A 13,627-nucleotide genomic window follows, 5' to 3' on the forward strand; every position below is an offset into this window, starting at 1 on the left:
TTTAGAAGGATAGGTAGTGTGATGATGTTTCCATGAGGTAAGCTTTTTATAGTTATTTACAATAGCCCCTATCAAAGATGGTAGCTAAAGTATGGGAATAAGAGGGGAAGGAGAGTTGTTGGAACCCTTGGTTTACAATACAAACTCATGGTTAGGAGTTTGAGGTAGTGGAAACCTTTTTTAATAGGTTGCAGGCATAGACTGTTGATGGGGAGGTAGAGGATAATATGGTACTCAACAAAGAGAGTTGCATTTTCTCAATTAAGTCTCTTTATTCCTCTTTATCATGCAAAAATATCATTTGGAATTCTTAAATACCATCAATAGTCAGTCTTTTCACATTGGAAGTTAAGTTGATGGATTATGGACATTGGATCAACCCAAAAGGGGAGGGTGACGGATATCAAACAAATGTTATTTGTGCAAAGAAGAAGAAACAATTGACCACATCCTCCTTCACAAATTCAAATTACTTGCTTTGTGGTAGCTAATTTACACTCCTTTTAAAATAGTGTGAGTGGTGCACTCCATTATGAAATATACCCTTCTGAGTTGGCATTAATCTTTTATCAGAAAGAAAAACAAAAAGCTTGGAGAGTTGTTCCTTTACACTTATTCTAGCTAGTTGAAAGGAAAATAGGACAATGTTTGATAGCACTGGAAAGGTACACCAAACAATTAAACAATCTTTGATATATAATTTTTTAGATTGGGTTTATGATGGATTTTGTTGAGTAGTTAAAATATGGCATACTAGTGTGTGTGTTTGGTTTTTTATTTTTTTATTTTATTTATTTATTTATTTTTTAAAAAAAATTTTTTGAATTTTGATGCCCTTGTATCCATAGTCTATACTTTTGAGAGTCCTTATGTTAATCCTCATTAGTATAATTAATCTTTGCCTATAACAAAAGAAGTTTACAAAATACGATAGGAATTATAATGTCACTTTAGATGTAAAGAAACTTCGCCGTGAAATGGAGTGATTGAAAAGGTGAATAGAACACTATTGGAACAAGATGTATGAAGTGGAATGTTGGGTTATTTAAGAATTTTTGCAAAATGAAGTTGACTAATCGATCTCCATGTTCTGGAATTAATTTCAAGATTATAAAAGAAAGAATGGTTGAATAAATCAATTGATTTTTCAATTTGCAAAATATTTGTTCATTCTACCCATGTTTATGTGCAAAGTCAAAATATTCACAACTTTATCCTTGGCTATAGATGAGTTGGAATCAAATAAATAAGGTAAAAAGTGGTGGGTATTGATGTGGCATTTAATGAAAAGCTTATGCTAAAAGAAAGATTGAGACCAAATGATTAATGAATCAATTAACCACAAAAACAAATTGTTGAAATGAAATTTGAGAGAGAAATGATAGATAAGACTAAAAACGAAAGTTAGCAAGTGCAAGCCAAAGAGAAAGTCGCCCTACTAAAGTATGATTTTGAAAATATGATTTCTTTTGCATTATTACTAAAAGTAGAGATCTCTACGCAATTGAAAGAGATGACAGGGACTAATGGTATGGTGTTATGCCAAAAGAGGATGAAATGGGTCCATAGGAACTAAATGGGACCTGTGAAGCCAATTGAAACTAAATGGGTCCATAGGAAAAGGGAAAGCTCTCCATTGATAGCAAAAGGATTTTTGCAAAAAGAGGGAATTGAATACAAGGGAAAATTTTCTCCTATTGTAAAGCACACTTCCGTTGCTTGGAAATTATTTATCTTTCATTTTATCGAAGATGGAAGGTCTAATAGTCTTACCTATGGAGGAGTACAATTTAGTACTTTTTAAGGAAGGTAATTGTGAAAATGTTTTTAAGTTTAGTAATTTAAGTCAAAGTAGATATTATCCAAAATGGGTCTTAAATTCCTTTCTAAACCTATTTCTAAGTCTTTATATTTGTTATGTAAGTGGCCCAAACCTAAAAGCTACTCTCAAGTTTCATGCAGACACTAAAGTGGTGTTTGTTTTTTTGGCTTATTTTGGCTTTTTCTATTCAGCTAAAAGCAACCTGTTGACATTATCCAATATAATTAAATTGACCTTATTGATAACAAGTTCATTTTAGTTATGTTGGATGATGTAAACATGTTACTTTTAGCTGAATAGAAAAAGTAAAAATATTTGGTTTTTTCTATTCAGCCAAAAAACAAACACCACCTAAATTACCATAAATAAAAGCTAATTGCAGCAACTGTTATAAGAGCCTCCAACAAAGAATCCATAGATATTGCCATCATTTTTAGCAATTATTATGGGATCATGAGGCAAGGCTTTATCAACATCCATGTGATGATAAATCATCCAATGGACAATGATTTAGAGTCCCAACACACACAAGACAAAACAACAAAAAAAAGAAAGAAAGGAAAACACAACACAATTATTGTGAGTGGCTCAAGTCATAATCTGTTAGTAAAAGGTGTTAAGCAGTAGCAGTACAAGTGCTTAAAGATGGTTGGCAAGACTGCTTGAGGAAGGAAACTTCAGACAAGAAACCTAAGCAGGCTTCATGGGCCAAAGCATTGTCTTGAATCAGGAGAGATGTGGAGATTTATGGGCCTAGATGGGCCCCAATCTAGTTGAACTTGATAGCCTGGCCCAAGAAGAAAATCCTGCAAATAGGACTTCAGCTTAAGGCAGATGGAGTAAGACTTTGTGGCAAGTCAGGTGGAGGAATTTGGCAAGGAAAACTAGACTTTACGGAGCCATTTCAAATGATAGTTCGGGCTTCCATTTAAGAAAGACGTGCACAGAGAACACGGTTGATCCAAGTGTTCCATTCATGAATTGTAAAGTCTGTAACGAGCCCATATCTTCAGTTCCATTATTTGGTAGGTAGGGGAAAAAAATTGAGGAAAATGCCCAGAATGCAAGGAGGGAAAACACAAAATTTTAAATCTATCATTCCATTGGAAAAGCTAAGGGAGCTAACCAGGCTAAATTTTTACATAGATCTCTCCCCTCTCCAATACATCCACATATGGTCTACCAGAGATCAATCATGATCAGTTCTCATAATAAGTTCCGGTTGGCACAATATTTGATCAGCAAGACAACTTTCTGGTAACCATTGCTGGCATCCTGAACATCACTGTCACATGGCATCTTTATGCATGCATGGAGGTGGATCAATTGGGAAAAAGAATACAGTTTTTCCTGCTTTCCTTTTGGAAGATAACAAAATGAAAGAAAGATTTGAAAGATCTGCATTTTCTTATCAATTTCTTTCCTTCAATTCTTCTTTTTCTACAGTCCAAAGTTGTTTTCAAGGACAATTACTCTGGAAAAATTGTCCGAGGCTCCATTTGAACCCCTTGAAGTGCAGAGCAGGATAAGGAAAGCAAAAAAGCAAATAAAAGAGCGGAAAAATAAAAGAAGTTTGAACCTATCATTTTTTTTTCTTGATGACTTGCTTCACTTTTAGATCAACAACAAAAAGTTAGAAGATATGAAACTTAAAAATAGATTTTATTTTAAAGAAGCCTAAGATTTCAGTTATTTTGTACACTTAAACAGGCTCAATTGCATATAAAAGCCAGGGTTTATTATTTAGACAAACTAGAAATGGGTATCAAAGAACAAGGCAAATCTAAGATCATTTATCCTGATGGTCTGCTTTCTCCAATTAAAAACACCATTCATGAGCCCAATAAAGCCGCTGGCCACGATCCACAAGGCAACAAAATCTAACAATAATGTACCCCAATGCTACCAAGGCCCTTTGAACCCCTTAAGTTGATCATTTTGCTTCAAAAATCACTAATATAAAACAGATTAATTTTCAACAAGACTTATATGGCTCAAGAATGAGTTGAAGACTCTATAGTTGAAGGCTTAGGTAAGTATGTTTTAGGTTCCAATTTGGGTCCAAGTAATCACAAAATGTAATTGAATCTTAGTTGAGTAAAAGCTAAATAGGTTAACAAACAATGTTCAAAAACTAAATAGTGGCAATTAACAGGTGCTCAAAACATTTCTTCAAAAGGCGCACCAAAACACATATTAAGGCAGCAGTCAATCAAGGGAGATTAGGAGCTCCATGTTGGCAATAAACAGATGCCCAATTAACTACCGCTCCTAAGAAAAATGAGGAAGACATCAGAGTTGATTAAGCAGCTGACCGAGTAGAGTACTAATGAGTTTCTCATTGATGAGAAGCAAGGCTTCTGAGAGCTTTAAGGGATTTGCGGTTTAGTGGGAAATACATTTACTTGGAGACAATGGCAATGTAAAGGGCATGGAGCTCTGAGCATCTCTTATGCTGAAAGCTCCTTAGTTCAATGGTCTCCTACCTAACATCTAATGTTTCAGAACACTCTCCAATGCTAGTTCATAAGCATGATTCAGATCAAAGCAGTGGCAGAAGACGCATCCAACAACGTTCTTTTTAATAAACGAGAATGCCACACACTATCAAATTGCTTGATGAAACAAGAATCTATACTTCAAAAGCTCCAATAGGGCAGCATAAATCCACATATTTTTAAAACTAAGATACTAAATAACTCCATATTGATTGATAACAAAGGGATAAGATAACACCTCAAAAGGTTCAACATCTCAGAGTCAACAAGAAAACAATCAAAATCCACCAAAAACCTAATCAATAACGAAGTCGTAATAATCCTCAAAAAGTTATTTTAAAAAAAAAGGAGCAAGCAAACCTAGGCAGTGAGAACAACGGCACCGCCGGCCTCCTTAATCTTCTTCTCGGCGATCTTCGACACCAGCTTGGCCTTCACAACAATCGGCTTCGACTCCGGCAAAGCTCCTTTACCCAAAACCTTGAAATAGCCAAACTGAGTGACGTCGATCAAGGGGGCGTTCTCGGGAGAGGCCTTATCCTTGACATCTTGGGGGATAAGGGACCAGAGCTTGTCGATGTTGACGATCGGGCAGTAGAACTTATTACGAAGCTTGTGGAAGTATCGCATACCGACCTTGCCGAAGTAACCAGGATGGTACTTGTCGAAGAGGATTCGGTGATGGTGCATACCTCCGGCGTTACCGCGACCACCGGGATGCTTTCTATGTTTTCCGATACGGCCATGGCCGGCGCTGACGTGGCCGCGCTTCTTCCTGTTCTTCTTGAACCGAGTCGTCATTCTCTCCTCTCTCTCCCTCCTGTGCTGCTACTGCGTATATGGGAGATGCGGCGAAGGATGGAGCTAGGGTTTGGGGGGATTTATTGGGAGGGTGAGGATTCCGATTTGACCATTTTGCCCCTTTTGTTACGATTCATTCTAATTCATCCATTAGGGCTCAAAATTTATCATGGGATCTCTTTTATTTAACCCAACCGGCCTTTTTCTTTTCATTCTCTGTAGCCTGTAGTCTCAAAGTCTCCATTCCCACTCCCAAAGCTAGAATTTAACCCTTTTTTTTTTTTCTTTTTTATAAAAAAAGACCTTACCTAGTTCGTAGGCTGCTTCGAAAGTAAGTTTTAAAATAAGGCTAGATGCGACATTTGTTTTGCTCAAGAGGGCCATTTTGACCCAAAACCCTAATTTTTCTGAACAAATTTCTTTCCCCGTGACCTTCCCATCAAATTGTTACACCCTGAAAGGGCAAAGAGAAAATATTAAAAAAAATATATATAAATCTTCAAATATTAAAGTCTCTAATTGATATAAACCTTTATATTAATCCACACTCCACGATGTGAATAAGCGGATATTACCCATCATCGTGATTTCAGGGGTTTAAAGAAAAACCCAGTTCCATGGGGTTGATTCATCACGTAAGTATCTGGAAACCAAACAAATCCAACTTTGTAAACAGCTACTGGACGAATTCAATTGCTAATTTTGATTACTGCCATAACAAACATCAAATTGAATCGAGTCTGCTGTATCCTGAGTCCAAAATATAGTTTTACAAAGCCAACCTACTACACCTTCGGTTATAAATCAAACTGGAGAAACAATGTGCTATTGTTTTTTCTATTAATACATGATCCATGGGAACATTTTATCTTTTATACCTCAACACTATCAACCTATCCCATTCCCTGAACCCACCAAAAAATGAGAATATTCGTCCTGACAATGAAAAGCCAGGGCTTTTGCAAGCATTTTCTAGATCAGAGAGTTATATCCAAAAAATGGACGTTACTTAAGAAGCATCTGCAACAGGCTTGGTCGCAAAACTAACAGAGCTTCCAATTTCTACCTTCTCAAGTCATTGCTGCTGTGATCGATAACATGACTGCCATTATATTGCATAGATGGCAGTCTAAACTTGTTCTTTCAAATCCAAGAAGGTCCAAAACAGCAGCAGCAACTACCAAGGCCTCCTTGCACCAAGAGGAATGGTATTAGATCCTGAAATCAAACCTCGGTTGCCAAAGCTGCCACCCCGTCCCCTTGATCGGAAGTTGCCTCCGGAACCTGAAAAACAATGAAAACCAAAAATGTTAGGGATCCAGCCATCCCATCACACACTCTGCACTTATGATCTGGAAAAGAAAGCAAACATACCTCCAAATGCAGAACCACTTGAGCGGGCCATGGCAGACAATGCAGGACTCACAACCTGCCCTGCTTCTTGCAGAATCTTGATGAGATCTCTAGCAAACTTTGCATTTGAATGTGTAAAAAAGGTAATGGCAGTTCCCTTGGCCCCTGCACGACCTGTTCGGCCAATCCTGTGGACATAATCTTCGAGGCTTGATGGGAAATCATAATTGATCACACATTTTATGTCCTTGACATCTACAATCAACAGAAAGCAAAAATTAGGCAAAACGAACAAAAAAGCAGTTTGAAGCATGGAGAAAATTGCAACACCCCCTTATCCCTGCACAGCTAAGATCTGAAAGATCAAAATATAAAATAAGAGATTCATCACATTAATATGCCCACCCTAACCTTCCAGGGATAAGGAGCACCGCCATCACCATCACTTTCAAATCCATCACTGAAATTAATGAATATGCTTGTGTGAGTCAACCGGGCTGCCACAACAACCAGCTCCATAACCGTGGATGGGCGACGATTACTTCAACCATGTTACTTAGACACTTGACAGGAGCCACTCCATTTCAGGAACCACTAGAGCATAATGCAATCTTATAGAAAGCCAGCTTTCTATATAACCTTTCCCCCCATGTATAACAATAAATAAATAAAAATACCATTCCTAACCTATAGTGTATACTGTGACCTGCATTAGATAATGGCATACCTCCCCATAAATTTAGAGACTAAAGTTCCATCCATATCTGTGAAACTGTGCTCCCCGTGTCCATGTAACATGAGCTGTAAGATTAAGGTAGTTGCCATGTGGAGTCCATTATGGGACATTCTAGTGAATACGAGAAACCAAAATTGCCCCTCAATCCAACTTGTAATCCCTTGATCAAATGTAAGGATCATGCTCATGGTGAATATTAGCGAGCAGTTAGTCTTTAGACATGATGCCCCTCCTTTCACACCCAAACCACAAATTATATACTTAGGAAACTGGACAGCAGCCGGCCGACTCGCCTATCTTCAGAATTTCAAGACCTAAATGAAGAAACTTAATAACTCCTAACACACAGTAATCCTACCAAGACCACGGGCAGCTACATCAGTGGCAGTCATTATAGGACTTCTGCCACTTTTAAACTCTGCAAGGACCCAGTCCCTTTCAGCCTGGTTTTTATCACCATGGATAGATAGAGATGGCCATCCATCCATTCTCATCTGCCTAGTAACTTGGTCACATCCCTTCTTTGTCTCCATGAATATCAGGATTCGGCTTCCATCCATCACTTCTTTGAGCAATCTGATCAACCTGCATGAACAAAATACAGTAAGACATCAAAGCCATCAAATCAGGACATCAACCTTTTTCTAGATGAATACCTGTTATATTTCTCCGTCTCTGTCACAACCTCAACAACTTGTTGAATAGATTGATTTGCTTTCAGGTCTTGGGATCCAATGATTACCTAATATTTTACAAAGCACTGAATAAGCATCACATTTTCTAAAGCTTTACAGCACATCTAATGCATACACGGTTTTGCTTGCATCTGGATAACATATGGAATAGGGAACTACAACACGAACCTTGTATGGATTACGTAAGAACTGCCTCGCTAGAGTTTCCACCTCCCTTGGCCATGTGGCACTCCAGTATAATGTCTGTCTATCTGGTCGGATCTGTAATTAACAGAACTCATCTGTATTAAGCTCCAAAGCTCATCATTTTTTTAAGGATTTTTATGTTAAAAACATCAGTACACCCAGTTCTTGAGAAGATACAGAAAGAAGAATCACATGTTGGTAAATCTTAATGCAATGAACATGTGAAACAAAAAGATTCTGCAAAAGTGATCTCCAATGAATCCAATCCTTTAAGGTGTTTTGCCAATGGGCATAGGCAAACAAAAACATTATCAACTGCACCTGCTGAAAAGTTTTGCATACATTTTTTTCCCTTCTAGATGGAATTAAGATACGATGTTATTGACTTCAAGCTAATAGGGCAAAAGTGTTAGATTTCCATCTTCCCACCTTCCTTAGGCACTAAAGGGACAAAGTATACATATATGCATATGTATGTATGCATGCATGAGCTTAGGCAAACAAAAGCATTGTCAAATGTGCCTAACAAAGAGGTTTGCATACAATTTTTTTTCCCTCTTCTGGATGGAATTAAGATACTATGTTATTGACTTCAAGCTAATAGGACAAAAGTGTTAGATATCCACATTCCCACCTTCCTTAGGCACTAAAGGTATGAAGGTTTCATTGAGGATCGCCTTTCAAATTCCCAATTCACATGGAAGTTTTCACCATTTTCACAGATTCCTCCCTCAAGGTAGCATATATGAACTCCTTAGAATATGACAAGATTGAAAGTAACATTTTTTTAAACATGGATTCTCATACAGTAATAGAAGTGTAGGCATTTTTTGATTCAAAAATTGTTACTTGAACCCCCTTAGAGCCCATAGTTGGGAGATCCAAGTTGATTTGAAATGACCAAAATTTATTTCAAGATTGCAAACCATTATGCATTATAACCATCATATTTTGAATAAATTGGATAAACCATCCAAAAATAATTCAAATAGAAATGATGATACGATGCTCTACTACTGTTACTATTAATAACAACAACCACAACAATAGTAATAATAGAGTTTGATTCGCTACCATAGGGCTTCTAGCTTTTGAAGCTTAATTTTCTTTCAATTTGGAGAGTCTTGGGTGCTTTCATGCTCAATCAAAGATTTGATGATTGAATGGCACGTCGCAATAATAATAAGTTTTTGATCTACTGGGATAGATTTCCTAGCTTCAGGAGCCTAATTTGCTTTTTCCTTTGGAGAGTATTGGGTGCTTCATTGGTTGATCAAAGATTTTTTATGCTTGGATGGCATGTGGTTTCCTGGGCAATAGCAAGCAAGTGTGGGATCTGTACCCATTTGTTTGTGTCGGACAATAAAGAAATTTTGAAGGGGCAGAGCATTTAGAGTTAATGGTGAAGGGCTGGCTCCTTGTTTACTTTGCTGTTTTTATAGGCTTGAGATTCATAGGAAGCTAATGCAAATCCTCTGATGAAAATTGTAGATAGTTTGGGCAAATCCCCTGATGGAAATTGTAGATAGTTTGGCCTCGTGTTAGTCTGGCCATTTCTGGTTCTCTAGAGGCGTGCATTCTACATTGGGTTGCAACCCCTTTTATTAGGCACTCTATGAATCAGATTTTTATTTGCCCAGCAGGGAAAAAAAATAACAAAGACAATAACCACTGCAACAATATAATACATACTCTTCATTATATATATATATATATATATATATATATATATATATATATATATATATATATATATATATATATTTAGGTAATATCACTTGCATTAAACGTGCCTACCCAAAGGGTGAATGAAAGCATATAAGATGTGTACAAGACACCAAAGACCAAAAGAGCAAAGGAAAACACAGAAAACAATTGATAGGCAAATGCAGATATATTAACAAGTGCCAAGCCAAAAAGGGGGTGCACCCCATATACACCGGAAGCACACAAAGGGGCACACATATATCAACTGTACATCCTAATGGCAACTATATTAGAATTCTCTTGGACTATAGAAGTGAACAGTGCTTATAATTTCCAAAAAGTTATTCCTGATGCAAATTAAGCTGACTCGTAAATGAGAAAGGAAGCAAAGCAAGGAAACCATACTTGGGAAATAATTTTCCTGATCTGAGGTTCAAATCCCATGTCTAACATTCGGTCAGCCTCATCTAATACAAGGTAAGTCACTCTTCGCAGGTTTGTATGTTGAGCCTCCAGCATATCTATTAATCGTCCAGGTGTAGCAATGACAATCTCAACACCTAGCATAAGGGCAATAGATAAGATTTTCGTGCACCAACCTAAATTTATAGGGATTTAGCAAATAGCCATAGAAGAAACATAAGTACCTCTTTGAAGATCACGAATCTGTGGTCCCTTTGGAGCACCACCATAAATGCAAGTGCTCCTAATCTTTGTAAATGATCCAAATTTTAGAGCTTCTTCTTGAATCTGAACAGCCAATTCTCTTGTAGGTGCTAACACTAGCACAATAGGACCTTCACCTCGAACTGAATAATTATAAAAGAACGAAAAAAGAATAAAGAAAAAAAGATCAGACAACTAAGGGGGCAACCTATAAGGAAAAAGGCTAACCAATACTAACCTAATGGAGGCTGTGCACTAACATGAACCAAAGCTGGAAGCAAATAAGCCAAGGTCTTCCCTGAGCCAGTCTCGGCAATGCCAATTAAATCTCTACCCTTTAAGGCCATTGGCCATCCTTGAGCCTGAATAGGCGTTGGCTCAACAAAACCCAATTTAGCAATCACCTCAAGGCAATACCCTGTCAAGTGAACAAGCTCAATCAGCTAAAAGTTACACGTACAAAATTGAGATTCACAGCGCGACACCATTTAACGATGAAATACCAGGGAAATTTGCCTCTTGAAAGTGTCGGATAGGCTTCGGGACATCATAGCCTTCCACTGTGATTTCACGCCTTGCACGATAGAGCATTGCTTCTTGCTCCGACATTGCTTGCACAGAAGGGCTCTCAATATAAAAATTCTTCTCAAAGGGAACCAAGCTTCCAAAATCTTGCTTGGGAAGAGCAATGTTGTCTAAGTCCCCTCTCGATGCTCCCCCATGCCTACCTCCCCTTCCTCCACCACGGCCTCCGTCAAAACCACTCCTTCCACCACCCCTGCCTCCGGTAAAACTCCTACCACCACGGCCAGCGTCAGAACTTCTAATACCGCCGCGACCATGGCCTCCATCAAAAGTCCTACTACCGCCACCACCTCTGCCACCATCTGAACTCCTGCTGCCGCCTGTCCTACCTCCGCCACGACCGGAGTCATAAGCACGCCTCCCTCCATCACCTGTACCTCGCCCACCTTCTCGGCCCCTAGCACCACCACCACCACGACCTCGATCTCCATCGCCTCTTCTATTTCCAAGATCACCATTAGCCATTCTTCCACCGAACTCTCCACCACTACCTTTCCCTCCACTAAACCCCCTTCCTACTCCGCCACCGCCACCGCCACCCCGGCCAATCTCAAACCTTCCGGAACCAGGCTGAAAAGGCGGGTAAGCGTTGAAACCCCCTCCGCCAGGCACAGATCCGGAAACATCCCCACCTCCTCTTCCGCCGTTAGGGAAAGAAACCGAAGGTCCTCCGTAGGAAGCCGGCCCACCCCGTCCGTAGGTCGGGCTGGGCCCACCGACTACACCGCCCATCATCGGCGGAGGTGCTACGGGAGGCGGTGCCACCATTAGGTCGCTACAATACAACGATAAACCGCCCATGAAATTGAAAAAACATTCCAAAAGAGAAAAAAACTAGATCTGAATTGGACTGAACTGTACCTTCTACGTTCGCGATAGGAGTGAGGATCGGAGAATCTGAGGTCGTAATGGTTCATCGTCGCCGCAACGAAGAAGTGTAAGGTCTTTAATGCTGCCCCTAGGGTTTGGAATAGGATTAGGGTTTCAAACCGAACCAGAAGGCGCAAAGGTCTCTTCTTTCAGAGAGGTGAGAAGATTCTCACACAAGACGCGTATTTGGATTCTCCTGAAAAAAGTTTCGGGGAAAATATCCAATGGTCACTGCGGCTTATCCAAGCGCCTTCCATGCACGTGGTTGCACTCTTCTCCTCCACGTGGCTTCCACGTGGTCCCCACATGAAGCTAGAAGATTAATACAAAATTAATGGTAATTTACACCTAATTATTTGAAAATTACATAAAAAAATCCACTTATTTTGTAATTATACCGACCTCCAGATTCTCCCACTCAAGACCGTTAATATATTTGTAAAATGACTTAAAAGTCCTCGCTTGGTTTTTACTTAAAAATTAAAGGGGAATTACGTAAATATGTCCGATCCATAAAATAAAATATTGACAAATTTAAAACCCGAAAGAGCCATTTGGAAGTCCATTTTGGAAAAATTAATCCTCATTTTATACACTAAAATAATAACTCAATTACTATTTACAACACCATTTTTATTAATGCAGCATTGTACATTTCTAAACTACCATCCCTTATTCATTTCCCTCTCTCGCCTCCTAGGTTTTTTTTTTTTTTTTTTTCGTTTTCTTTTTCCTTCCTCACTTCCAATAAGTCCATTCTTACATTCTCACCAAATTAAATTAATTTTTATATTATAATTAAATAAACTAATTTTTTTTATACTTTAATTTTAATTAATTTTGTACAATAATTCTCATATTTTTCCTTATTTTTGAAAGTCTACTTAATTAAAAAAATTAACTTTATTTTTTAAAAGTACAATTCATTTATTCATTATTTTTTTATTTTCTTTATTAAAATTTTATTTTAATATAAAATAATGCATTAAAATAATTTTTTTTAATATAAAAATATACTCACCTATAATAATTAATAATCTAATAAATAAATAAATAAATACAAATATTTTAAATATATATATAGATAATATTTTATTTTGTTTTACATTCATAATATTTTTATTTTTATATTTATAATTTTTATATTATGGATCTCATTTTTTATATTTTTATTTTAAATTTTTTTATAAAATATTAAACCTAAATTTAAAAAATAAAAAAATAAAAAACACCATCTACATGTGTTGAAACTAAATTTTCTATTTTCTTCAAAATAAAAACAAAAAAATATTTAAAAAAATACTAACTTGCGTTTAATTTTATTTAACAAAAAATTAGTAATGATCATTCTTTAAGAATATTTAATTTTAAAAGAATATTTGAAGGTATGTAAAATTAAAATTTTAAAGTGTTTGCATTAAAATTTTAAATATAAATTCACAATTCCCATCATAATAAATTGATATTAAAAAAAATATTTTTTATTAAATATGTAAAAAAAAATACATTTTGTTTAATTAAAATTTTAAATCATTAAATTTTTTTATTTTAATCAATAATGTTGGTAAAAAGTAAATTATGTATAATTTTTTTACATATTATTTAATAATTATTGTCAAAGTTATAGAATGACAATAAAAGACTTAATAACTATTACATCTTGCTATTTACAATGATATTTTTAGTTAAAAAAAGTTGTTACTTTTGG

The 13,627-nt window shown here is 36.8% G+C and overlaps 2 protein-coding genes across 2 annotated transcripts; both read right to left on the bottom strand.

The window, feature by feature from the left end:
- Positions 1-4,511: 4,511 nt before the first annotated feature.
- Positions 4,512-5,431, bottom strand: LOC100250040 (60S ribosomal protein L27a-3-like). Its single transcript, XM_002280983.5, has one exon. The coding sequence runs from the start codon at positions 5,119-5,121 to the stop codon at positions 4,681-4,683; it is 441 nt and encodes a 146-aa protein (XP_002281019.1). The 5' UTR covers positions 5,122-5,431; the 3' UTR covers positions 4,512-4,680.
- A 370-nt stretch (positions 5,432-5,801) lies between these two features.
- On the bottom strand, positions 5,802-12,136 carry LOC100260348 (DEAD-box ATP-dependent RNA helicase 20). The gene is made up of 10 exons (XM_010664802.3): positions 11,911-12,136; positions 10,968-11,824; positions 10,703-10,882; positions 10,446-10,607; positions 10,204-10,358; positions 8,074-8,166; positions 7,867-7,952; positions 7,569-7,795; positions 6,496-6,729; positions 5,802-6,405 (listed from the first exon to the last, which is right to left on the bottom strand). Exons 1-10 carry the CDS (start codon positions 11,964-11,966, stop codon positions 6,299-6,301), a joined length of 2,157 nt encoding a protein of 718 aa, XP_010663104.1. The 5' UTR covers positions 11,967-12,136; the 3' UTR covers positions 5,802-6,298.
- Between the last annotated feature and the right edge of the window lie 1,491 nt (positions 12,137-13,627).

The sequence above is a fragment of the Vitis vinifera genome, chromosome 17, assembly GCF_030704535.1.
Source record: "Vitis vinifera cultivar Pinot Noir 40024 chromosome 17, ASM3070453v1".
NCBI classification, from domain to species: Eukaryota; Viridiplantae; Streptophyta; class Magnoliopsida; order Vitales; family Vitaceae; genus Vitis; species Vitis vinifera.